Below are 27,362 nucleotides of genomic sequence, written 5' to 3'. Positions count from 1 at the left end.
CACTACATTCTTTTTTTATACTGTCCCAACTTTTTTTTTTTTTTGCGGTTGTAGTTAAAAGCTAAACAGAAATTTATTCACAAAACAAAAACTAAGCTAAAACAAAACCATAATGAATCTTGTTATTGAACTAGCCTTAGAACATTTCTGTGACAATGCGATGAATGTCTAAACTTGATATTGTTTGAATACCCTTTTTTTTTGTATTTGAAAATAAATATTTTGCTATTACAGTACCAGTACAGATGACATTTTATTTTTTTAATATGACTTTAAAGTTTTTCCCATCATATGTTGCTTTGTATTTTGTTCAGGCTTAAGCAGGATGATGTAACATTTAGGTGCAAAAATGCAAAATAGTAAACCAAAGCTAGATGACAAAATGGCGAATATCTCCACAGCTACAGTCAATTTTCCAGGAGAACTGACATAAGCTGGTATAAAAGTAATCCATACAGCACAAAATATAAGCATACTGAATGTGATGAATTTGGCTTCATTAAAGTTATCAGGCAGCTTCCGAGCCAGAAAAGCCAGAACAAAGCACAAGACAGACAGTAGGCTGATATAACCCAAAACAGCCCAGAAGCCTAATGTAGAACCCAGATTGCACTCTATAATAATCTTTTCCTTATAATATTCCATATTTTTGTAGGGAAATGGAGGAGATAGTGTTATCCAAACCACACAGATAATAATTTGTATAAGTGTAAAGGCAAGAACACTGAGTCTTTGTTGGACAGGCCCAAACCATTTCATGACATTACTTCCTGGAAGCGTAGCTTTAAAGGCCATTAACACCACTATTGTTTTCCCAAGGACACAGGAGATACAAAGGACAAAAGTGATTCCAAACACTGTGTGACGCAACATACAAGACCACTCGGTGGGTCGACCAATGAAAGTGAGTGAACAGAGGAAACACAGACTCAAGGAAAAGAGCAATAGAAAGCTTAGCTCTGAGTTGTTGGCTTTTACTATGGGAGTGTCTTTCTTCCTGTAAAACAGGACAGTCACTAGTGTGGTTAGTACTACTCCAAATAGTGAGAAAAAGACTAGTATTATACCCATAATTTCTGTGAATGATAGAAACTCTACAGCTTTTAACACACATTTATTTTTCTCAGCATTAGACCAGTATTCCTCCAGACACTGCTTGCAGTTAATTGAATCTGTAATTGAAGTTGTAATAAAAGTTAGAAAGCAAATTAAAATGATTTCACTTATATGCAATAAAAGAAAAACTAACCAATTCGGCTGAAGATTACCTGTCTCATTGCTAATTTCTCCCTCTGCGCATGGAATGCAGTCATAACAGCAGACAGGTCTTCCTTTTTGTGCAGCCTTCCTAGTACCTGGAGGACAGCTCTCACTACATACAGAATTTGGCTTCTGCATGTAAAAAATATACATAAAGATATTTAAGCTGAGACTAAAGGATAAAGATTGTTTTGTCAATAATTTTAGTTAATAAAATTATTAAAATAACGTCATATTATATGCATGTGTTTTCCTGTGATACATCATTCACAACTGTTAATAAATAAAGCCATTTGGCATCACTAAAAATGCACAGAGAAGCAGAGTGACTGTTTAATGTGATGAAACAAATAATAACTGTCCTAAATGGTGCACCTCATTTGCACTTTCAACTTAGAATATTTGCATACAGTGGCCATCATACGATTTTAGAAAGGTGCTCACAAAGCAACTTTGTCACAGCTGTTGTAAACTATTGATGTGTATTTTGCTACAGCTATTTTGCTTACTTACATTGATTTTCTTACCAGCAGCTGGCAGCTTTCTGCCTCTAACACCCACATCATTATCCAGAACCAATTCTTTATTTTTTTTACCATGTGCGTAAGCCCTACTTAGGGTCAATACGATTACCTCACGTTACATTAAATGTGACGTTAGAATCATTATAAAGTGTTGACCTACTTATATGTAACTCATTTTCTCATTTCTATTTCTTTTGATCTTTCTACATTTCAGAAAAGTCTAAATACAAGTTGTGAATGTTTTGATTACACATTGTTTTAATTTAAAATCAAATGGCAGTATAAAAAGTTTAATAGGATTTACCTTCTGCTGTCCTCCAGCCCAAATTATATTTTTAGTATTTAGCATTAAGCGTTGCTGAGGGGGAAGTGAAGCATCATAGTATCCCACTGTTTTAAACTGGAATGAACCATCAAAGTCCTGCTGCCAGTTTACAACTTCATAATGGGCCACCGTACCACCAGTGCTGTCAAACCACACCTGATCTCCCATTTGTATGGTGAAATTAACCTTTTGTAGGGCTTCAACCATCTTTTTAAAGAAAGAGACAAAGACCAATTATTTTGAGAGAATCGAAATTTATCATACTTTCCGATACCGATGTTTTTTTTTTTTTTTTACCTGTTGCGGGCGTATTGGCTTATTTTTATCACACAATCCTTGGTTTTCGCACCCCAATAGACTGTGTAATGAATGAGCTACTGCATAAACTGCTTTATAGACATTGCTTGCATATCTTTGTTCAAGCACATCTTCAGTGTAGTTTTTTAGCTCAAGTAAGTCCTCAGATCTGGTGCAACTTATTGAATATTGAGAAGAATTACCCTCAGTCTTGGTGCATGGAAAAGCTGTATCCCAGAATGCTTTTATAACATAATCTATAAACCCTTCAATATTGATTTTTCTCACTGCAAATCCCAGTGATCCCCTCAGTGAGGAAAAACTATTTGGAGTGAAGTAATTTTTTGTAGTTATCCATGATTCCACACCAATCAGCTGGAAGCCTGTAATATTCTGAATACTCAATTGATCAATAAGTAAGCCCATCTCAACAAATGAAACAAATGCAACAATTACTTTCGCTGTGCCTTTTTTAATTTCATTTACCACTTTTTTGAGTTTATCAGACTCTGTTCGGTAGAATTTCACAGAATATTCAACACAAATCCCTTCCTCCTGTGCAATTTTTTGAAATATGGCCATTCCATTGTTTCCATAGTCATTGTCACTGCTCACAGCTCCCACCCAAGTCCAGCCAAAGTGCTTGACTATGTATGCAAGTGCTCTGCTCTGGTGGTAATCACTAGCAATAGTCCTAAAGAAAGAGGGGTAATCTTTCCTATTGCTGAGACATTCACATGTGGCTGAAGGACTTATCTGAAAAAGAAATCATGAATGATGAATAATGCACTCTTCATTAAGGTGATTTGTTAATTTTTGTTACTGTTGCTTATTACCACTGGAACTTTGAAAGGTCCTGTAGTTCTGGACAAAATTACTGTGGCAGAAGACTCTGATTCACCGAGAATAGCATGTAAAGGAGGCTGATCATTGCATCTGTCTCTTGGCCTAAACTCCTGACCACTCAGTACTGCCATTGTTGCACTCATAGTAGATAGCCTTGAACCACAGGTATCATAAATTCGATATCCAATATAAATATTTGGAAGCAAACTTTTACTTTTGTTTATCTCCTCAATTGCAAAAATCATTATTTGTGCCAGCCGAAAATCTCTCAAATTCACACTGTAAAATCAAAGATTACATCAGAGGGCTCAACAGCAACTAAATTAACAGATACTTAAGGTGGAGAAATAAGTATTAAACAGTTTTATTATTGTTGTTTTTAACCATACTATATTAATTATCTTAAAACTATATCATTTAAAAAAATACAAACCTGGAGCATGACAGAGGTAGTGGTTTTTGTGCAAACTCAAAAGAAGGCAATGTTTCCTTTCTGTGTATTGCAAAAACTCCTCCAATAGTTACATCTCCATCCTTCGAAAACAGAGGATCTTTAGGGTCTCCCATTGTTTGACAAGGGGTGTTTGTATTAAGTTGATAGAGAAGCGGTAGTGTGTGAAGAAAGAAAAGCATCCCAATAATTGAGCTCCACAGTGAATGCAAAATGCAAATTACTTCAAGAACTGCCCTCTTATACTCATAATGATGATGGTTGAATGATTCAGTACGTAGCCAATGACCTCATAGAACAGCAAATTAACCAAGTTAGGCAGGCCTGTAAAAGAGTTAAGCTAATTGACCCTTCACTAAGCCACACCCAAAAAACCTACATTCTCGGCTTAGCAATAGTAGCTAAGCGCAGGGGCTCTGTCAAGCTTTCGAGTGAAAGCAACAAGCCAAAACTTTATGCATGGATTGTGCAAATCGAATACCCGGTACCTTAAAGTTTGGACAGGGTCTTGGAATTTTTTTTCTTTTTAAAAAACCTTAAAACCCAAGGGGAGAAATGGCAGCTTGGATCAAGCTCTGTGAGGGTCGCTAAAGGAGTGAAGTGGGTTTTGTTTTGATATTCCTGACACATTTAGTGATAGACCGACAGCAATAACTCACACACCTCTTACCCTAAAAAGATCTAAACTGTGTTTCCTACGAAAATACAAAGCAGGTTATGCTTCCCAGCTATCTTTATCTTTTTTTTTTCACTCAATATTATGAGCACTGCTCCGTTTAAGCCTTCATCATAGTAGTCATACTAATCGCAGTCATATTTCCATCTGTTTCAAGCTGTGAATATTTGAAATTACATGTCAACAGAACAAAACCAAGATGCGATCACAGTCTAAGCACTTGCGATCAATATACTTTACCCACAGCTGTTTTTCAGTAATTTATAACCCTCATGCCCATGTCAAAGCTAAAATGCACCAATGTTTTTGTCAGTCTTTTGGAGATTTAGTCAGTGGTGACCTGTGGTTTTACCTGTGCAGCTGCTGGTGTCTCTGGAGCAGTGCTGGATCAGGACACTTCATCTTCTTTTGTCACATATTTCAGCATTAAACCTACATGTACAGAGTACATACAGAGGAAATTAGTCATTAAAAGAAAGGTTCATGACATACCATTAAGATAATGGGTTAGTCAAGCACTCTTCATAATGTGTCTAAGGGTGCTTTCACATCTGTAGTTCGCTTCATTTGGTCCAGACCAAGGGCAATAAATGATACATTGTTGCATTTTCTGCCGTCTTTGGGTCGTTTTCACACCACACTACTGGCTTTGGTCCGAACCAGTTGAAACAAACCAATATGCAGTCATCTGACAAAATCCACATCTCTTATTGGCCAGATGTTGTTAAACATATTTCCTAAACTACTTATTGATTGGTCAGATTTCACGTGCAGGAAAATGCCAATGAAACTCCCGCAAGTAAACAAAACCGGCAGACACAAAATGTCGCTTTTTACTCTCGAGCAGGCGTGTCCAAACTACGGCCAGGAAGTGTTCAGGAAAAGCAAAACAGAAGCGAAGAAACTCGACACAGAGGAACACTTACATCTCACTGCCAACTAGCGTTTTGGAAGTGTTAATGCAGACCAACAGAGAGCGCGCAGAAGTATTTATACTTCTGCGTCAGGTGACCGGTGTAACTCACGGCCCATGCAACGCGCGTAGCTGTGCATTTATACTTCTGCGCGCTGTCTCTGTTGGTCTGCATTAACACTTCTGAAACGCTAGTGGGCAGTGAGGTGTTAATGTTTCTCTGTGTCTAGTTTCTTCGCGGCTTTTTTGCTTTTCCTGAACACTTCCGGGATGTACAAGGGGCTCAAACTCGCTCATTTTGAGGCAGGAACCGGGGGACGTGCAACAACTTTAACTATGAGGTAAACACAAAACAAAACTTTTCATACGGAGCTCCTTCACGGGTCTCCACACTTGTAAACAATCGCTCGCACCATTCGCGAGGCTCTCGGTCCCGCCCAGACTCGTCAGCGCTACCAAGCCGACCAATCACAGAGCTTACGCTATGCGTCGTTGCGACGTGTAGTTACATTTTTTGAGAGGTGCACGTCAGTGATGGCGACGGCCACGGTGAAGGGCTATTTGTCAGCGCCGTAGCATACGCCAGCGTTTGATGCAGAAGTATAAATCAGCCTTAAATGCACAGCTGCGCACATTGCCTGCGCCGTGAGTAACGCCGGTCACTTGACGCAGAAGTATAAACCAGGCTTTAAGACTATTCCTGCCTCTATGTCCCATGTGGAGAACCCCCTCTGGTAACAATTTTCAGTGTGTGTTCTCCAATGTCTTGCTGGTCTATTTCCCCATTAGCATCCTGAAACAAAACAATACAACAAAATGTATATTTTACATAATTTCTTGAAAAAGTCATGCAGAGCCAAGTAAAAAAATAAAATAAAAACAATCCTAAGGGACAAGGTAGAACTTAGCTTTACATTTCAACATTGCTTCTTAAATGAATAGATAGTTCTCGGATATTTATACCAAAAGGGGTAACTATTCATTTGCATAATTACTTTGTACATGTGTTTCATTGTATTTTGAGGCTAATTGGAGCCATCCACTCAGTCATTCAAATGTAATTTGACACCATCAGGCCACCTAATGCCTGTTTCACACCGCAAGCGTCAGTAGAGCGTGAGCAGCGCATGCTTTTTTGGCATCCAAGAGCTTTCATACCGTACACAGCAGCAGCGTGTCAGCGCGAGCGTCGCTGAAGCAGCAGTGCAGCGATAGTTTTGGCGCTGGGTGTATTTTTGCCGCGCTGCTCACGCTCAATTAAAGTGACAATTCATTGATAATGACCAAAAACACAATGAATGACAGTAAAAAGTAGCAATTTAACCCAATAAATGCGTTAATAATGTCAAATGGTTTATATATTGTCATTCAAATTAACTTAAAACAATTAAAAACGGCAACAAACATTTATTTAGGCCAGAACTACAAAACCAAATGTAAAAAATTTTAGTATCAGTTTTGCTTTAGTTGCACGCTAATGTTTCAGGAGAGGGGAAATAAGAATATTTAGGGGAGTTGTAGTCCATAGCGGAGTGTGGGTAGTGAAGTTCGACATGCATGCTGGATTATGTGAGCTGTCTGTGTGCTGTGCAGCTCAAGCAGAGGAAGAAAGTTTTATTCGGCTTTGTTTTATGTTCACTCAAGTTATTCCTACCGGAAGCTGCTGGCACTGTAAACCTGACAACACGAAAATAAGTAAAAGAAGGGCAGAAATGAATTACTTATGTCTGTCTCATCCTCTGCACGAGCATGAATTAACGTGCTGTTACTCTGCCTACTGGACATCACTGAAGCGGAGAAAGTAACACTAGTTTGATCATGTATAAAAATCATTAGAACTATATTGTATAAATATTATTATAACTAGGCCTACAGAAACCTGACAATCAAAAACCAACTGAAATGATATCACAGGCGATTGTCTTCTGACTTTAGACACTTCTCATCCCAGATAGCACACATGCGTCGCAGAGACGTCTGCTGGACATCCGTGTTTTCATCTGGGAGACGTCTTATTCAGGGCGTTTGCTCATCTGGAAAACGTTGCATAGACGTTCTTGTCATACATTCAAACAACGTCTATGCGATGCATTACAGATGTTCATTTTTAGAATGTTAGGTCTGTGAGACATCTTATTTATGTAGCATAGACGTCGTTTTTTGATTTGTTTATTTAGACATTCCCTCATTCATACTGCTATAAATAACAGTTACAGGTACTTTGATTATACCTCCGTCTCCACATATATGATAAGCTCAAGTATATCCACTCAAAAAGAAAAACACAACGGCTGAAGAATCATTTGTAGAATTTTATTATATTATAATTGATTAGAATTCATATTTTTTGAAGCAAACAAAACCAATTGCAGCAAAAAAATAAATAAAAAATAGCAACTCGCTTAAGAGGCCATTCTTCCTGGGGCCAAGCGGAGAAAGTCTTTCAAATATTTTTCGGCTTCTGCCTCTGTTGGAGACGGAAGCACGGGGTTCCTCATAGCTGCACCTGTTGAAAAAGAAGAAAAAAAAAAGAAATTAAAATAAGGCGGTTTTAAGGAGGCTCAAGGGGTGTTTTATTTATTGTGAGCCTTTTATTTTTTATCTGACCAAAATTAATACACACCATGTTAATTATTGCATTTGACTACATAATAATAATAATAATAATAATAATAATAATAATAGAGTGGAAGAAATAATACTATGATTGTTTGAAATTCGTTTAGCTAAATTGTATATAGTCTATTTTTGATAATCGTTAACACCATTTTTTAAATCAGTTTAGCCTACCTTTGTTTGATTGCTGTTCATTTGTTTTTGAAATACGGCTTAGATTGCAAATATTTTTACTCATTGCTATTCGATCATGCACCGTCCTCATGTAATCAATATAATATTCTTTAAAATGTTACTCTCAAATAAATTAAGCTATAGCTTTAAAGATTTGATGTCAAAGAGAAACGAGAGGTGCAAAAGCTTAAATCCGCCATAAAATGAATAAAGAAAAAATAACAACAACAAACACAAGTGTACTTGCATTAGTATGCACTTGGACAAGTGGTCAAATTCAAGGAATCGACTCTTTTGTGTTCGAAACTTCATCACTATTGCGCATGTTTCCCCAAAGCATCACACTCAGCACATAGAAGACACCAGTCCACGTGGGAATACTGAGGTAAGCAGTCTGATTCATTGTTATTGATATGTGCGGTCAGTAAAATACTTATTCCATTTTGTTTGTAGTAAATTTAACAAGGTAATAACTTTTTTAGACGAATAAAGCTATGTTTAAACACGTTGTGATGACAACTGACCAAGCAGCAGTTTAAGTGGATTAGGGCTAACTTAAATTTCGGAAAATCTGTTCCTTAAATTTATTAGATTAATATCATACGACAAATTGACTGCAAAATAATGAATACTGTAAAAGTGTACATATGCATTATACAGTAGTGCTGGGAGATTAATCAAAATCAAAACCTAAACCCATAACCGACATATATCCCCACGTGGCGATTTAAATTCAAGTTATGTACCATCCACATGTACTTCAGCAAAGCTCAAGCGAATGCAGGCAATATGATTAAAGGGCCATGAAACCCCCTCGTTTCAGCAGGGTGTTTTCACACCTCTACTTTGGAAAAAGTCCGAAAAGTGGGCGTGTCCAGCTCTGTTTAGGGGGGAGTGTCGGAGGAACTAAAGTGGGATGGTGTGGGAGTGTCTATTTGGGCACGCGCGAGTTTCAGTCAAAATACACACACATGAGAAAGTGATGGTGTTTAACCTACATTGACATCTGTAGTCGAATTATTTGCCAAATTATTAAATGGTGGACTTTAACTGCAGTTTGGCTCTTTCATTCAGGGAATTCATTCATGCCCCTCGCGACAAACACGATATTTGATTCGAGGATCTGCTCTAAGCGTGTATTTTTCATGCAATGTTTGATACCGCACGGCGAATGAGAGAAAAAAAACCCTCCGCATTTCCCAGAAACTTAGATGCACACGGCAGGTAGCGTCAGAAAGCCGCGTGTGTTATTCCGGTCACAAAATGCGGTGCTATGTTTGCACTCAGTGCAATAGTTAACTTAATTCAATACGAACAAACTGAATAAACAAAGAGCCCTGGTCGCTCACTTACCAAATCTGTAGAGACAGGACAATCACCAGCAACTAGAGCCGCGTCTTTATGAAGAGGAGACTAACGTTACAAGCGAATCCGGATTTCAGCGTTTGCAGATGAGAACAGCTCTCAGGTAAACAACGTTCCTCCTTAGACACGTAAGTTATTGTTGTCGAGCGTCGCGTGCACTGTTAATCCACACGTGATCCAGCTGAGCTCTCACAAAGAGAAAATGAAAACGAAACTTAATGGCAGCAAACTATAAAAGCAACACTTCACGCTTGTTTTGCCAACACAACGTGGCGTCTCTGTGGCGTAAACACGGTGACACTAATGAATATTAATGAAGTTGCACAATAGAGCGTGCTAATTGGTTTGAACCAAGCCTTACTCATGCATTAATGCATCACACTGTAAGACGTAATAAGACTCACTCTGGCACAGACGCCCAGTCTGCACGCTGGAATACACGCTATTATGTCATGACCGTGACGCAGCTTCAAAAATTCGTTTCAAACAGGAAGTACGAATTTGCTTGAAATAACGCAAAAACAACCAATTTACACTTTTTAGTGAAATATAGGTGTCCTAATAGTGTTTTTAGCAGTGTGGGACTCATATACGACTGTAAACAGCTTAAAAAATGTGTTTTGGTGTTTCGTGACCCTTTAATGTTCAGAGGCATGACAGATTTTCTTTTTCATTATTATATGACCTATAATGTGTGAAGCATAACTCACTTTTCTTTAACCTATATTAATAATCAAATCGACTGAGATTTTTTTTTTTATGATTTCTAGTTATCACATACAACGTAGGTGCAGTAATCAGCACTATCGCCTCACAGCAAGAAGGTCGCTGGTTCGAGCCTCGGCTGGGTCAGATGGCATTTCTGTGTGGAGTTTACATTTTCTTCCCGTGTTCGCTTGGGTTTTCTACGGGTGCTCCGATTTCCCCCACAAGTCCAAAGACGAGGTATTGACCTTATTCTAAAATGCGCAAGTGCGCCTGTTTTTGCGATTGTCTTAGAACTTCCGTTTCAGTCGCCTATGGAAGAAATGACAAGGAATTATAAACGGCAAAAAACGGTCAAACTACTTGCTCTACAAACAAATGTTTGCATGACTATACAGACCAAGTAGAATAATATAACAAGGAAATATCAGTTTGCAACATCAAACAGCGAAACGAGCAGTTTTTAATGTATAAAAATGAATGGAAGTGAATGAGACCGGAAGTCTCGTGCCAAAAAGATTCAAATGGCAGCACCCACTCGTTTGCGAAGAATAAGGTCAATAGGTGAATTGGGTAAGTTAAAAAAATGGTCCATAGTGTATGAGTGTGTGTGTGTGTGTGTGTGTGTGTGTGTGTGTGTGTGTGTGTGTGTGTGTGTGTATCCCAGTGATGGGTTGCAACTGGAATGGCATCCACTGCGTAAAACGAATGCTGGATAAGTTGGCGGTTCATTCAGCTGTGGCGACCCCAGAATAATAAAGGGACTGAGCCAAAAAGAAAATGAATGAATGAACAAACAATGTAAGCTGTCTTTTCGTAAAGAAAAGCATGCACACATACGCACTTAAAATATTATTGTGAACAGCAATGTTCACATTATGTACTTTTTCACATTGCTTTATTATTTACTATTTTCCAGACACAAGTTATGCTTGTTAAAGATACGAGTCATTTTCCACTTTTGACATGGAAATATTTCTTTAAGGAAACTTTCTTTTAACACTAAAACTAAAATGTTTAGTAAATGAATAAATGGAACTTGATTAAGTAGCAAAAAATACTTGGAAAAAAATATATATAATGATTCAATATTTCAAAAGTAGGTAAAGTGTTCAATCAATCAAGGTTTTGATTTAAGGTTTAATCTCCTCACCCTAATATACAAGAATGAACAATTCTCCACTTAAAATAATGATCTAAATTTTATTTCTAAAACACTCTTGTGTATTAAATATCATAGTACAATATACGAACAGCATATGCTAGCTCGTAAGCTTATAGCACACTGATAACTATATTATGTGTGTACAAGGTAATCATGCTATAGAGATATACTGGCAGTTCTGTCTTTAAAGGGATTGTCTAAATTGCAAGACAATTGAACATACCTATCACAAGTGTCCCAATATTTGTGTTTTTTAGGCCTCTTTTATCTCCTCTTCCACACCAGTTGAGCTGTTTGGCCACTGGACCAAACACTTTGGAGCATACACGCCAAATGTTTTTTTTTAGAGTTTGTCCTCCTCTGATGGATAACCTCTTCATCTTAAAAATAAAAGGTAATATTAAATCTTTACAGATAAAGTGCAAGGACTATGGCCCAGTTTTACAGACAAGGATGAGCTTAAGTCTTGGTTAATGTTAGATATAAAACTTCTTTTATAAAAATGCATGTGAAAGAAAATATAAGCACGATACTAGCCTGGATCTGGTAACAAAATAATGGCAATGAGATATTGTAAGGCATCACACAGCTCACACATACATTTTTAGTTTGGGACTAGCCTTAAGTGTTGTCTGTGAAACTGGCCATATAATAAAGATTTACTTAACAACAGCTGTAAAACCTTTAAATCTTAAATATTCGTACCATCTTCTCCATCATTGGTTTTTCAGCTAATTGCCTTTTCAGTTGTTCAAGGTCCTCCATTGTTTCAATAGGAAAGGTGTCATCCTCAGTGTCCACCTCCATTTGACCACTTTACCGAGGGGCAAGGGACTGGACCACTGAAGTTAGATGGGTAATCTTCACGTCCAGCTCATTAAGCTTCTCCAAAATTACCCTCTCCACAGCTGCAACACAGTAAGTGGGTTAATCTCTATTCAACTATATGTAAATATTTTTAAATTATTATTATTATTTTTTAGCACTTAAATTTCACTCACGTGTGTATTGACTGGAGATGCAGCTCCATCAGCTGATACCAGAAGCATCTGCAAGCAAAATCATTTTTAAACGATTCACAAAAATGTTATGAGGATATTATAATAATATGCTTGAAACCTTAAACAATAAAAAAATATATATCCTTCTGAATACTCATTGTTTTTCTATGATTAAAATGACTTAAACTATTCACAGAATTCAAAAGCAAAATTGCAAAACCTAATTAAGGGGAAATAAAACTGAATTTAAAAAATCAGACAGAAGCCAACCCCCTCTTGGTCTGTGCTTTTACGTATAATAGTTTTTATATTAATTTTTCTGTGCATACAAAATTGTTAGTTCCCCAAAGTTATTGAAAGCATAAATGAACAAAACACTTCAAAATAATTTTCAAACTATTAATTTATAGGTAATGATAAATTATATATTGTACTCTAATACATTAATATTCTGAATACAGTGAGTTTTTTTACTGTCACTATAATTAACTAAAGTGTTATTGATTTATTAGGTTACAAGGAAATAATTTGATGTTTTGCGAACAGCTTATTAACCATGTAAAATTTTCACAGAAAATTGGAAAATGTCATTGATTAGTTGCTTTGAACAAGTTTCATATTCAGTGTTGATTAATATGTTTACAAATAAATTAAAGGGATGTAAATTTACTTACGTTTTACAGACCATTAAGTGGTTATAAACATTTGAAGTTTTTTTTCTTCTGCTAAACACAAGGAAGGTATTGTGAAGAAAGCTGAAAGCCGGTGACCATTGAATTCTATAGTAGAAAAAACAAATGCTATGGAAGTCAATGGTTACTGGTTTCCAACTTTCTTCAAAATATCTTTATTTGTGTTCGGCAAGAAGGAAGAAAGTTTGACTCACACTGAATCAAGCATTTAGCATTAGCAAATTGTTAATTAATTTGTAAGAAATTTAATTCATTTGTTAAGATTTAACTACATTAATAGATGTTGGTTAGCAGTATATAAATACAACTACGAATACTGTATAAAAAACATAATAATAATAATGATAATTCATAAGAAGTAACTGTCAATTAAAAAAAAAACAAATTACTTACTCTTCGCTCTTGCCTGGGTACTTGAGGGTCTCAGCTCAGAAGTTGTGTCTTCTGTGTGATTGTACAGACAATGTAACATTACCATGTTAATAATTAAAAACTAATTTGCTGTGTATTTTTTATTGAATGTTGTTGCACCTCGATAGCTCGATGGGTGGTCCCCCCAAGCATTTTCTTGCTCATTTACATGGGACATGCTTATTGGAAAAACTGGTGCTGAGAAAGGTCAAGTTGGTAAGTTGCATTTGCTACTATGACACTACATAAAATGTATATAGTTTATTTATTTTTTACACTTACTCTGCATTTTTCTTTGATCTGCTGATGGCTTTGGATCTTGGACAGAGTATGTTGTCTAAATAATAAAAAAACAAACAAACAAAAGTATAAAAAGGTTGCAAAAATTACAATAAATGTGTTTAGGATTTCCTCTGTATACTTTATTATTGTTTTATTTAATCATGATGATCAGGTCACCCATATAGAAATCTGATGCATGTAAATATACAGGGTGACTCAAAAAGAATACCACAACTTTTAAAATCAAGAACTCTACAAAGAAGAGGGGGTCATATTGAACATCTATGAACTTGTTTACTACTAAAACTTTTAAGGACTTCACACTGATTATTTACCCAAGGTTCCATCATGTTTCTTTGATTAAATACAGATTTAGAAATACAGAAAGTTCATATTTAGACTTCACATACAATATTTGTCGTTGACCACTTATTGTTAAACAATTAGAATGACAAATATGTATAGATATGTCAATTTTATATAAATAATTAATATTTTTTGGTTTTAATAATTAAATTTAATAAGATTTTTTTATTATATATATTCGTGGTCTTACCACCCAAAGAGCCACTGTTGGCTTTGACAGGCCCCAGAGAGATAGAGATAAGCCCAGATACACTAAAGATGGTCAGCCTATTTGTTTAAAGTGTGAGGGAGAAGGACATTTAGCCCGCCAATGCACAGCACCACGCAAGTCGGTAGGCTAGGTAGCGATTCCTGCAGAAACACACGTGACGGGAAACGACAACCCTCCATTGCGCGGAGCCGAGCAATGAGAGGGGTAGCTCATGGCTCAGTCAGTGATACTCTGACCAAAGAACGATTCTTAGAGCGGGCACTGGGTCCATGCCCTGAAGTGGAAATTACTATAAGGGAAATACCTGTCAGGTGTCTTTTAGACACGGGTAGTAATGTCAGTACACTCGCTGAAAGTTTTTTTCAGGGAACACTTGCATGGCGAGGATAGAGATATGCACAGCACCTCCAAGTGTTACGCATTACCGCAGCTAATAAATTGCCTTTGCCATATTTAGGATATGTAGAGTTGGATATCCAGGTGATGGGTGTAACCATACCGGGCTATGGATTTTTGATTGTCCGAGACCACCTGGAGGAAGAATCTGATCTTTCACCTCCAGGTATTCTTGGAATGAATATTGCACAGCGATGCAGACAGCTAATCTTAGTTGAATTTGATAATGCGCTAAACGGAGCATTAAACTCAGATTGGCGGTATGCATTGAGTAAAGTTCAGGAAGCGACATCTGAAGGGTTGAAATCCACGGTTCGAATAGCTGGAAAGTTAGAAACGCATGTACCTGCAGGCTCTGTTACAACAGTACAAGTTCGAGTACATAAAGAGTTGCCTAAGGCTAATGGGGTGGTCATATTTGAACCGGGGAAGATGTCATTGCCGGGGGTTTTAGTTCTCTTGCCTATGATAGTGCCTGCTAAGCGAGTGTTTCCTGTACAGGTCTTAAATCTGGGGTCTGAGGACCTGTGGCTGCCGCCAAAGGCGAGGTTGGGGGTTTTATCCCAAGGCTATCAGGTGGAAAGTGATCCCTGCAGTGTTGCTTTTCAACGTATTTCTCAAGACCATGAGGAAGTAACAGTTAGCTTGAGGTCAATGACAGACACATGGAAACTCACAGGGTCCTTTAGATAAGGTGCGAATGGGGGGAACTCCAGAGCAACAGGCTGAATTGCAAGCATTTTTGAACCAGTATGCTGATGTGTTTGCAGTAGGTGACGAAGATCTCCCGGTAACTGATGATGTGCCCGTCTTCCAGCCCTACCGACGTATTCCACCAAGTTAAGGAGCACATTTCTGGACTGCTCAGGAAAGGAGTCATTCGGGAAAGTTCCAGCTCTTATGCGTCACCAGTAGTCTTAGTGAGGAAGGCTGATGGAAGCCTACGGCTATGTGTAGACTACCGTAAGCTGAATCTTAAGACCCGGCGCGATGCATTTCCCTTGCCAAGAATTGATGAAAGCCTGGATGCATTGTGCAAGGCTCAAGTGTTTTCTACCATTGACTTGGCAAGTGGCTATCATCAGGTGGCCGTTCATGAAAAGGACCAACATAAGACCGCCTTTGTCACACCATTTGGTTTATTCGAGTAATCACGGATGCCCTTTGGCCTCTGTAATGCACCAGCAACGTTCCAGAGACTTATGCAGGCTGTAATGGGTGATTTGTTGTTCCAAATAGTTCTCGTTTATCTGGATGACTTGTTGGTCTATTCAAGCACGTTCAAAACTCACCTGGTTAATCTAGAAGTGGTACTACGCCGCCTGAGGGAGTCTGGATTAAAAATAAAAGTGGAAAAATGCCATTTCTTACAAACAGAGGTGAGGTTTCTTGGACACCAAATATCAGCTCATGGTGTTGGTCCTGATCCTGACAAGGTCAGTGCAGTAGAGAAGTGGCCAGTGCCAAAGACAGCAAAGGAACTGCGGTCCTTTTTGGGGTTTTGTAGTTACTATCGGCGATTTATCGCAGGTTTTGCTAAGGTGGCCGGGCCTCTGCATGATGTCGTGAATGAATTCACCAAAAAGGGAAGTGGGGTTCAGAGTGATCAGTCCTTTCAGGCTGCTTGGACGTCAGAATGCCAAAAAGCATTTGAACGTCTTAATACAGAGTTGACCTGTGCTCCGGTGCTAGGATATGCCGACTTTTCACTTCCATTCGTATTAGAGACAGATGCAAGTAGCTGGGGTTTGGGTGCTGTCTTATACCAGTATCAGGGTGGGAAGAAGAAGGTAATAGCTTACGCTAGTAGGAGGCTGAGAGGTGCTGAACGCAATGATCATAATTACAGTAGTCTGAAGTTGGAGCTTTTAGCTTTAAAGTGGGCTGTAGTGAAGAAATTTAGGGGCTATCTGCTGGGTTCCTGGTTCATGGTGCTTACAGACAACAACCCATTATGCCACCTCAACACGGCTAGGTTGGGGGCGGTGGAACAGAGATGGGCAGCCAAGTTGGCTGTGTTCAATTTTGAAGTTCGCTAACGACCAGGACGGTGTAATACAGCAGCGGATGCTTTGTCCAGGAGAGCAGGGTTGGAGGAAGAGGAGGAGCCATCTGAAGATGCCGAATTTGATCACTGTGTGGCCATCTGCAATGGGGTACATTGTGGTACCACTGTAGAACCAGACCTTGGCACAGCTGGACCAGTCTTGGGAAGGCCTCTGGAAGAGGAAGTTTGGCCAAATTCTGACTTTGGAAACACCCCAACATTTCTGGGGTATTCTAGGGAACAACTCTGTCAATTTCAGGATGCCGACCCCTTCCTAAAACTTGTTAAACAGTTTTGGCGTAGTCAAAAGAAACCTTCCTCCCAAGAGAGACGAGGGCTACCCCGGCAAGTGAGATCATTACTCAAGCAATGGGATAAATTCAAGGAAGATAGAGGACTGTTGTATCGAGTGGTTGACGATGCTTTTCTGGGAGAGTGTCAACAACTGGTACTTCCTTCTTGCTTAATTGAAGCAGTGCTGCAAAACGTTCACGAGCAAATGGGGCACCAAGGGATTGAAAGAACGCTGAGTTTACTTCAACCAAGGTGCTACTGGGCAGGAATGTATGAAGCCGTAAAGACATGGGTGAAGAACTGTCAACGGTGTGTGCTTGCTAGAATGCCACAGCCTAAAATTCGACCATCTTGGACACCTTTCTTGGCTTCTAGACCATTGGAAGTGGTGGCTGTTGATTTTACTACACTCGAGCCAGCTTCTGATGGTCGGGAAAACGTTCTAGTGATCACCGATGTCTTTACTAAATTCAGCCAAGCATTCCCATCCAGGGACCAAAAAGCTGATACCACAGCCAAAGTTCTTCTAAAAGAGTGGTTTCTTAAATATGGGGTTCCAGAGAGACTACACTCTGACCAGGGGAGAAACTTTGAGAGTGCAGTTATAGGTGAACTTTGCAAATTGTATGGGGTTCGGAAATCAAGGACCACCCCATATCATCTGCAAGGAAATCCCCAGTGTGAGCGATTTAATCGCACCTTGCATGACTTGTTACGCTCGTTGCCACCTGAGAAGAAAAGGAGATGGCCTGAGCATCTGTCAGAGCTGGTATATGTTTACAATGTAACACCACACTCTTCAACAGGATACTCCCCATTTTATATGCTGTTCGGGACACAACCACACCTTCCGATTGATGCGTTGTTGGGGCGGGAGCCTGACGAAGGCACACAATCAAGTTGGTTGTCAATACACAGAGAACGACTCCAAGAAGCCCATCTGAGAGCAAAGGAGTACGCAAAGAAGAGAGCGGAAGAACGAGCTGCTAGACATGAGAGCGATGTCTATTGCCCTGAAGTCGAAGTTGGACAAAAGGTGTACTTAAGACACCGCCCTATGGGAAGACATAAAATCCAGGATGCATGGGCACCGGATGTTTATATCTTGAGAGATGTTCAAGGAACTACGCACGTAGTAGAACCTGAGGGAGGGGGAGAGCAAAAGAGGATACATCGGTCTCACCTGCGACCTTGTCCATCACAGATTCCAGTACCAAAGCCACGTAGCAAGGTACCTCCAATGAAGAAAAGGGTGGGTCAACGTGATGTGGAGATTCAGTTGCCACCAGATGTTGAGTGCGTAGTGGTGGAAGAGACATGGCCAGCCTTGGAAGAACCGTCAGCAATGTTAATGAAATACATTGAGGAGCGTAGTTCACAGGTGGAAGATTTAGAGGAATCAAGGTTGAATGAACTTGAAAATGAGGAAATCCTTGTGTCTGAGAATTGTGGTGTTGATATCCTACCTCCGAATCCCAGTCCAATGACAACTAGTGAATATCCAGCTCCTGCTCCTAGGACTCGTTCACTTCCTTAAGTGGAGCAGAAAGTACCTCCACCAGTGCCGCGACGTTCTCAAAGATCAACTGCCGATCAACATAATAATCCTTACAATTTGCCTAAGTCAGCTTGCAATGCAGTATTGTTTAGCCCTGACATTCTGTCTCAGGTTTTAGCAGGCATAGTGATGTACACATCTGAAAAACTGAAAGGTGCTGTAGATACTTAGTAAGAAGTCCCCTAAGACATTGACTTGGGGCAGGGGAGAGTGAGGCCAAGTGAAAAATAGCTGGTAATGATGCCTCCCTGCCACTAGAGGCTTATTGGTGCGTTCATACAGAGTCGTTGTGAAAGAAGTGTGCCCTCCTGAGAGTTTAGCTACGGTAATCTGTTGTCTTTTGGGCCTGCAAGATAGGTACTGTAACAGTTTTATTTAGAGGAAAAAGAGGAAGTCCTCGCTGCAGTTTTGAGAGCAGCTATTTCTCTTCATGTTTGACTGGTGATCGGTGGGATTTTGCATGCTTTCGGGTGCAGAAATATTCACGTGGTGAGACTGTGTAATCTCCAGCAACAAAGATTGAGTGTGAGTAGTTATTGATGCTGTTCTTTTACTGGTTAATGATCGTATGTGAGTGTATTATTTGAGTAAACGTGAGGTGATCGTTTATTGTACCTCTCTTTATTTTTAGGCCTAATTATATCAGAGGGGAGAGCGAGTACACGCGAGTGCGCACGTGATCGGAGGCTTTGTGGATCATTCAGAGTGCGGTTCAACATTCAACAGAGTGAGTTCCACTGTTGGAAAATGCAACTTTAATGCCACATTTTTCTATTTAAACGTGGTCACTAATAAATAACCCTTTGTTTATAGATGACTGAGGATGCTTGATTTATTTAATTAGGAAGAGCAGTATCCCGGCCACATATATATATATATATATATATATATATATATATATATATATATATATATATATACAAAAAACTTCTAAAATACAGGAAAAAATCAAGAGAAACTTAAAATAATATTACATTTATTATTATTATTATAAATTTAAAAAAATGTAGTTTACTTTTTTGTGCAAATACCAATTTGAATTTAAATGTTTTGTTTTTTTTATTCCTAAAGATGTTATGTGGCCAAACTTGTATTTTAGTGCACATAACTGTTTAATAAACATCTTTTATTTAAATGAACAAAAATATTATCTCTGTTCACTGAAAAATAGATGACAATATTCCGATTCAAAAGGTGGTGTACTCATATGTGCTGAGCAGAGTGTGTGTGTGTGTGTGTGTGTGTGTGTGTGCTTGCGTGTGTGTGAACATATCTGTACATATAATTCCAATAGTTGAAAAACAATATTTGTAAGCAGCACAGCCATTTTTACAATATTTCAAAATGTATATTGCATAAATAAAATATATTGTATTTGTAAAATCCAAATAGGAACTTGCATGGCATATATGTAATTTGCGTAAATTTAAATGCAACAGATTTCAATATGGGCAGGTATCGCATTGGTGATCTGCATATGAGAAGCTCTGTCTTTATTGAGCTTTCTTGACATTTGACAAAATGGTACTCTTTTTTTACTGTTGTAAATGAATTGTGTTCTCTTTTTTTGTATTTTAGTCTTAGCTTTACAGTCTTGTTTAATCATTTTCTTTTTTACAATACAGCTAAATTAAATGTTACTGTAATTACCCGAAGTGAGACATACAACTTACGTGGTGCTCTGTCTTGTAAAGGCCGCAGCACAGAAAATGTGTCCTCTGTTGGATTGTACAGAAAATGTTGAGTTACCTAGTGTGGGTATGTGCAGCAATTTTCCTTCTGGGTTCTTATTTCAAATACCAATGAATCTGTTATTTATTTTGTTTTTTACCTTAATTTTCAGGTTGGGGTTTATCCCAAGTGTCTTGGTGCTCCACTTCCTGGCAGAACCTCACAGGTACATCTGGAGCTGAAAATGCAATTATTTTCTTTGCAATTATGAAATGTTATTTGACATTTTCAATTGTAATACCTGGTTCAGAGAAGATTCAGTCTTTAAAGAGGCTTTCATCTTTTGGCAGAATAAGCAGATCATGAAACATACAATTTGTGCACAATTATTATGGAAGTCGATATCTGGTTATACTGACAGTGATAAGGGAGTCATAGTTTTACCTGCTAGTAACAATGAAAATTTAAGGATAGGAGAAGGATTTACAAGATTCTGAAAGATAATATCTTTTAACATTTACAAGAAGAAGTGGTCCTGTCCTTCTAGACCAGTTCTCATCTTATGCCTATGAAGTTCTCAGTGTATTTCAGCTTGTGGTTATTTTTGAGTGGATACATTTTGAGACATTGTATCCCATTGTGTCATTCTTTGACACAGAAGCTGACACATTGTACTTGCCAGTGACTAAAGGGTTCCTGATGCTTTCAAACCTAACTCTTTCAATGATGAAGCGGATGAATCTTTCAGTAAAGGAAATTGATTTTGAAGTGAGCACTGAAAACTTCTGGAAGATAAATTCTTTAAACAGATACAAAGGGAGTGGTGCTTTCAACCTATGCCTATAAAAGTCTCAGGGCATTTTACAACATTTCTGCGTGTGATTCTTAAGTGGGTACAATTGATACATTGAGTCAAATTGTGTCATTCTTTGACACAGAATCTGACACATTGTATTTGTTTTGGCTCTGGCAAACTGGGTTTCCTAAACTATTCACCTTAATTACTGAAATCCTATTTTATAAAATTATTTTCTTCTCGGCCAGTTTATTGTGACCCATTATGTTTAAATGTTAGTTTCCCCTATGAGCATTTCTTGTCCAGTGGACTCAATTTAAAAGTTAGCTTGTGTTAGACTTTCTCCTAGCCATATAATATACAGTTGAAGTCAGACATATTATCCCCCCTTTGAATTAGTTTTTCTTGTTTTTAAATATTTTCCAAATGATGTTGAACAGAGGAGGAAGGAAACAAGGAAACAATCCTTTAACAAGGAAATTTTCACAGTATGTCTGATAATATTTTTCCTCTAGAGAAAGTCTCATTTGTTTTATTTCAGCTAGAATAAAATCAGTTTTTAATTATTTAAACCCATTTTAAAGTAAAAAATAATTAGCCCCTTTAAGCTTTATTTTTTTCTGATAGTCTACAGAATAAACCATCATTATACAATAACTTGCCTAATTAACCTAATCTGCCTAGTTAAACTAATTAACATAGTTGAGCCTTTAAATGTCACTTTAAGCTGTATAGAAGTGTCTTGAAAAAATATCTAGTCAAATATTATTTACTGCCATCATGGTAAAGATAAAATAAATCAGTTATCAGAAATGAGTTATTAAAACTATTATGATTAGAAATATGTTTTAAAAAATCTGCTCTCTGTAAACAAAAATTGGGGAAAAAATAAACTGGGGGGCTAGTAATTCTGTATAATATGTATAATATATAACTGTATATATTATTTAAGTGACTTTTACTTAAACTAAATATATATATATATATATATATATATATATATATATATATATATATATATATATATATATATATAGATTGATTTGGAAGAGGTACAATGTACTTCTATTAAAAATAGGTTCAGAATATTACATTTATTTATATTTGTGCACAAACTGTAGGTGAGTGATGTCTATTCAGCAATCGGAATCATGAACGAGCCTGTAATTGAGTCAGCTTTTGAGTCATGAATGCTGTGAAGCTTTTACAGTTTGTTGTTACAGTATTCATGTAAAGCGAGTTACCTTGACTAGTGGAGGGAATTTCAAAACAGGCCTGCTGTTGCTTTTCTGTAGCTTTTTGGTGGTCACGGACAAATGCTGTTGAAACATTACAGATGAAACAGATGTTATATCTGTCTAACAAACAAAAATTACATTGTACTGCACAGATCTTTATAGCTTGAGAGTGCTGTTGCTTCTAATTAGCAATTAAAAGTTATGTGTGCCTCTTAAAATGTAATACTCAATTTATGAATGTAATAACAGTAGTTTTTTTTGCAAAATGTTAAAATAACAATATTACTGGATTCAGCTGAAAACATTATGGTAAAGCACATGTCACAAGAGCTTGTGCATTACATTTAATTTACTGTTATTAAGGAACATTTTTGAGCATATCACAATGTACTTAAAACATCAAATATCTGTTTTACTAATTAAAACTTACAATTACATTTACATTTACAGCATTTACATGATGTTAGCTAAGGTCGTACAAAAGGACCTGAAAAAGAAAAAAACTGCTCAGTGATCATACATACACTTTTGTCTGGCAGTAATACAAGTGGTGTATTTTTACCTTTTGCCCTGATATGTTTTCGGGGTGTTGGAGCTTTTGGTGCAGGTGGGACCCTTGGTGTTGGTAGACTTTTTTCTTTATTTAGTTTCTTTTTTTTTGTAGGAAGTATCGCAAGGCTCATCATCTGATGTGTATATTTTCTTTCTATGATCACAATCAGGGTAGTTAATTTTACAAAGCATGATTGGATTATAACAATGTCTTGTTTTTTTTAAATGTAAGAAGAAGAAAACACAAACAAACTTAAAAATAAGTTCAATATAATTTTTCTAGTAAAAGTTTTTTTCCATCATTCTTAAGAAAGTTAGGAAATGGCCAAAATATAATAGTAAAAATAACGAAACCTTTGCTTGTTTAAATCTGGCATAATTGTGTATTTTTTCATGTTGCAAAAATACAAACAAACAGTTGATGATACATTTAAAACTAAACATACCCGATTTACCTGATAAGTGTGATTGAGATGTAAAAACTACGGCTGAATTTAATATTATAATTAAATATATTTACTTTTGTTACTCACATGAACTTTGTTTAGCTTCAGAAGACTGAATATTTTTGTTAAAAGTAAAATGTGTGTTTTGACAACTTACTTGGGAATTCTTTTTGCAGGCATTTCAGATTCCGAGATGTCAGATGTGTAGCATGCCTGTTTCCATTTCTTTGAAATCTTGTCAAAAGATGCTGAAAGAAATAGAGTATGTAACAATTCATGAATGTAATAGTCTATGGAATGTCATGTATTATTGAATTCATCCATTGTTTAATATTGTTTATTTACAATTAACTTCTGTGTACCTGACTCGTAGAATTCTGGCCTGATGCTTGGTCCAACCTTTATCTGGTTGTGGTGCCTCCATCAACCGGACACTCTTCAATCTCCTTGTATGGAGGCCACCACGAGTGACCCTCTGAGTACCAAGACTTTGCGACAGGTCCGGTACTCCCTTCGTGAATGAACTCCACTATCAGGTAATTTTTTTTTAAAGCTGCAAGAACCTAGAGCCCCATAATGTTGAATGACACATATTAAATTTCGGTTGTTTATGTGCATGATTCAAATACACAAACTACATATTATGCAAAATAATGATGCAAGTTAATATTCAGATACATTGAACCACTGCTACTTTTGTATTTATCATTCATTATTGATTTATAATTTTCTGAATACACTCAAAGTGAAAAATGCTTTAAATTAAGGTGTTTTACTGATAAAAATATAACTTGGACTGAAAAGTTGCAAAATTATTAAATGACGGTGAAAAGAAGGCAATACTAGAAATTGCAAAGTGAAGTAATGACAACTATTTTGGACCATTTGAATCAAGCGTTTTTCACTTTCTGCCTTCATATAATATTACATAGTATTACATAGTGATTATAGTTGTGATTAGGGCTTGACATTAATACTTACCAAACCACCAAATGCAGGTAGATTTCAGCTGTGGCGGGTAAAGACAGCCATTCCCACTAGCCACTTTGGCTGGTTGAAAATATTTTTTTAATTGTAGTTTTCTTAAAAGCAGGGTTCAGCAATAAGGATGTCCAGTTATTGGGACGGTAGACATGATTGTCAGTGTCCTGACCAGGTCAGTGCTGGCTTATTACTGAAGATTATAATTTTAGTTTTTGACCGTTTGTCAATATGCATGCAAATGCGATTTAAAAAAAAATAAAAAAAATTTTCAAAGTTAGTTGTATACACAGTAATGAGTGGAACAGCAAATGAGATTTTAGAATCGAGAAGCAGCATGATTGACAAAAACAACTGTGTTTATGCAAAACAAAAGATAGCAGATGAATACCAAATGAGAGCTTGATCATACACACTGTGAGACACAGGCTATTCTTACTCACTGAGAGCTGTTTTTGAGAGCCGAGTGTTTCAAATACTTGTGCACTACAGTTTCCTTGCATGTAGCAACCCTGCTTGGAAATGAAACGTTCGAGGTTACTAAAGTAACCTTTCATTCCCCGAGGAGGGGAACGGAAGCACTATAAGTGGATTTGATGTTCTAAATCCACGTATGGGAGGATTCGGTTCAGAAGCCGCTCGTCTGAAAGAGTATTGAACGGGCCAATGAAAGCAATGAATTGGCAGCGCAAGCTTGCGCAGGTGTGCTGCATCGCCAATTAACTGAGCATATAAGCACACCTGGCGCTAGCAAATGCTATCCTTTTTAAGCTGAAGAGACTTTTAACAGCTAAGGGACAGTCATTATGGCGACGGAGTATAGTGCTTCCGGGTTACTTTAGTAACCTCGAACGTTCCCCTTCGGGGGGAACTTCAACACTATAAGTGGATTTGATGTTCTAAATCCACGTATGGGAGCCCATTGAAAGCGCCATAATGACTGCACCTTACCAACACCCACCATGGGAGGGCAGTCAGGCAAGCGTGATGCACCCAACGCGGTCCTCCAACGTGCCCTTGGCCCTAACTTATCCCCACTTCAAAAGAAGCTTTACGGAATAGGTATATTTTTTGGGAGTCGCTAGCGTCTAGATAATTCTAGGAATATACGACAGTACGTTGGGAAGCGTGCCATCCCAGTAGGGAGGACGCTGCGGAGACCATCCGCACCCAATAGGGAAACAAATGGAAATACATATGGACTAACCCTGAGAAGGGGGAGTGCGCATAAGAAGGTGGTTAGCGGATAAGGAAAGCACGGGTCCACCCGGGGGGGGAACTTAACCGTGGCGGTAAAGCATATGGGGATCACCAGCGGGGATCGGCCATAGCAGGCACCTGTACCCAAAAACGCGGGGCTGACCAGCGGGCAGACCTAACGTAGTGGGCCAGCGAGTGACTCCTCCGCTGAGTCAGTGCTGGGGGCCTCGGAGGAATCTGCAGGGCTCACCGAATGGGGAACTTTACTGACAGACAGGAGGGTGCACATCTCTCCGTGTTAGGGAAAAAAGGCACCGCAAGCGTGCTACAACACCCACCGAGTTGTTTCCTCAATCACCAAAGGTCCCTAACACCCTTGAGGAAACCGGCTCCACTCGCAGATTATAAAAATGTGTTGGGTGTCGGCCAAATGTTCTACAAATGTCTGTTAAAGAAGCGCTGCGCGCACACGCCCAAGAGGATACAACGCTCCGAGTGGAGTGCGCACGCACTCCCGGGGGGCGCGGCTGACCTCTGCTCAAATATGCATATGAAATGGCCTCCACAATCTAGTGGGATAAGCATTGTTTAGACACGGCACTTCCCTGCTGCCGTCCGCCATAACAAAGAGCTGCTCAGAAGATCTAAAGTACTGAGTACGGTCCACATAAATGAGCAGGACGCGAACTGGACAAAGTAAGGAAAGGGCTGGGTCTGCCTCCTCCGGGGGCAGCGCTTGCAGGGTTACTACCTGATCTCTAAAGGGAGTGGTAGGAACTTTGGGCACATAACCCGGGTGGGGTCTCAGGATAACGTGAGAAAAATCCGGCCCGAATTCCAGGCACGAGTCACTGACCGAAAATGCCTCCAGGTCCCCGACCCTCTTAATGGAGGCCAATGCGACCAGCAGAGCTGTCTTCAGGGACAGAAATCTTAAAGATACTGTATCGAGTGGCTCAAAGGGATCAAATCGCAGGCTCGTGAGAACGAGGGCGAGATCCCAAGAGGGCATGAGAGGGGGGCGAGTTGGATTAATTCGCCTAGCACCTCTGATGAACCGGATGATGAGGTTATGCTTTCCCACGGTGCCGCCAGCCACCGCGTCATGGCAAGCGGAGATGGCGGCAACGTAAACCTTGAGAGTGGAGGGCGACAGCCTACTGTTCAGCTTCTCTTGAAGGAAAGAGGGCACAACACTGATCTGGCAAGATCGGGGGTCTTCTCTGCGAGAGACACACCATTCAGTGAATAGACTCCACTTCAGGGCGTAGGCACGCCTCGTGGAGGGGGCTCTAGCCTGAGTGATGGTATCAACTACTGCGGGCGGCAGGTTACCTAAGTCTTCCTCGCGTCTATGGACCACACGTGGAGGTTCCAAAGATCGGGGTGAGGGTGCCAGATGGTGCCTTGTCCCTGAGAAAGTAGGTCCACTCTCAAAGGGATCTGCCATGGGAGGGCCGTCGCGAGGAGGGAGAGCTCTGATATCCAGGTCCGGTTGGGCCAGAGGGGCGCAACTAGCAGAACCTGCTCCTCGTTCTCCCTGACCCTGCACAGTAACTGCGCGATCAGGCTCACTGGGGGAAACGCATACTTGCGTATGCCCCGAGACCAGCTGTGGGCCAGTGCATCCGTGCCGAGAGAGCCCCCGGTCAGGAAATAAAACAACTGGCAATGAGCGTACTCGGGGGAAGCAACAGATCGATCTGGGTCTCCCCGAACCGCGCCCATATCAGCTGGACAGACTCTCCAGAGTCTCCATTCTCCAGAGTGAATCTGCTGCCGTGAGAGCACATCGGCTGCACGGTTGAGCATACCTGGGATGTGAATGGCGCGCAGCGACTACAGCCGCGGGTGACTCCAGAGGAGCAGACGGCGGGCGAGCTGAGACATGCGGCGAGAGTGC

General features: G+C 39.0%; 2 protein-coding genes across 4 annotated transcripts; both read right to left on the bottom strand.

Moving 5' to 3' along the window:
- Nucleotides 1-261: 261 nt before the first annotated feature.
- Nucleotides 262-3,885, bottom strand: olfcg2 (olfactory receptor C family, g2). The gene is made up of 6 exons (NM_001110289.1): nt 3,686-3,885; nt 3,243-3,531; nt 2,407-3,162; nt 2,089-2,316; nt 1,269-1,392; nt 262-1,172 (listed from the first exon to the last, which is right to left on the bottom strand). The coding sequence occupies exons 1-6, from the start codon at nt 3,883-3,885 to the stop codon at nt 262-264; spliced, it is 2,508 nt and encodes an 835-aa protein (NP_001103759.1).
- Nucleotides 3,886-7,591: 3,706 nt separating this feature from the next.
- LOC141378706 (uncharacterized) lies at nt 7,592-26,909 on the bottom strand. 3 transcript variants are annotated; one of them, XM_073929800.1, is made up of 13 exons: nt 23,641-26,328; nt 23,436-23,526; nt 22,843-22,986; nt 22,287-22,361; nt 20,407-20,484; nt 20,249-20,293; nt 13,704-13,758; nt 13,542-13,619; nt 13,404-13,454; nt 12,319-12,366; nt 12,023-12,225; nt 11,541-11,697; nt 7,592-7,798 (listed from the first exon to the last, which is right to left on the bottom strand). In XM_073929800.1, exons 11-13 carry the CDS (start codon nt 12,122-12,124, stop codon nt 7,695-7,697), a joined length of 363 nt encoding a protein of 120 aa, XP_073785901.1. In that variant the 5' UTR covers nt 12,125-12,225; nt 12,319-12,366; nt 13,404-13,454; nt 13,542-13,619; nt 13,704-13,758; nt 20,249-20,293; nt 20,407-20,484; nt 22,287-22,361; nt 22,843-22,986; nt 23,436-23,526; nt 23,641-26,328; the 3' UTR covers nt 7,592-7,694. The 3 variants fall into 3 exon arrangements, 2 of the variants coding, with proteins under 2 accessions (XP_073785901.1, XP_073785900.1); XM_073929799.1 differs by lacking the exon at nt 13,542-13,619; XR_012393938.1 differs by lacking the exons at nt 7,592-7,798; nt 11,541-11,697; nt 12,023-12,225; ... (6 more) ...; nt 22,287-22,361; nt 22,843-22,986 and having other exon boundaries at nt 23,641-26,909.
- Between the last annotated feature and the right edge of the window lie 453 nt (nt 26,910-27,362).

Source organism: Danio rerio, chromosome 18, assembly GCF_049306965.1.
Source record: "Danio rerio strain Tuebingen ecotype United States chromosome 18, GRCz12tu, whole genome shotgun sequence".
NCBI classification, from domain to species: domain Eukaryota; kingdom Metazoa; phylum Chordata; class Actinopteri; order Cypriniformes; family Danionidae; genus Danio; species Danio rerio.
This window is presented reverse-complemented; position numbering and strand designations above follow the sequence as displayed.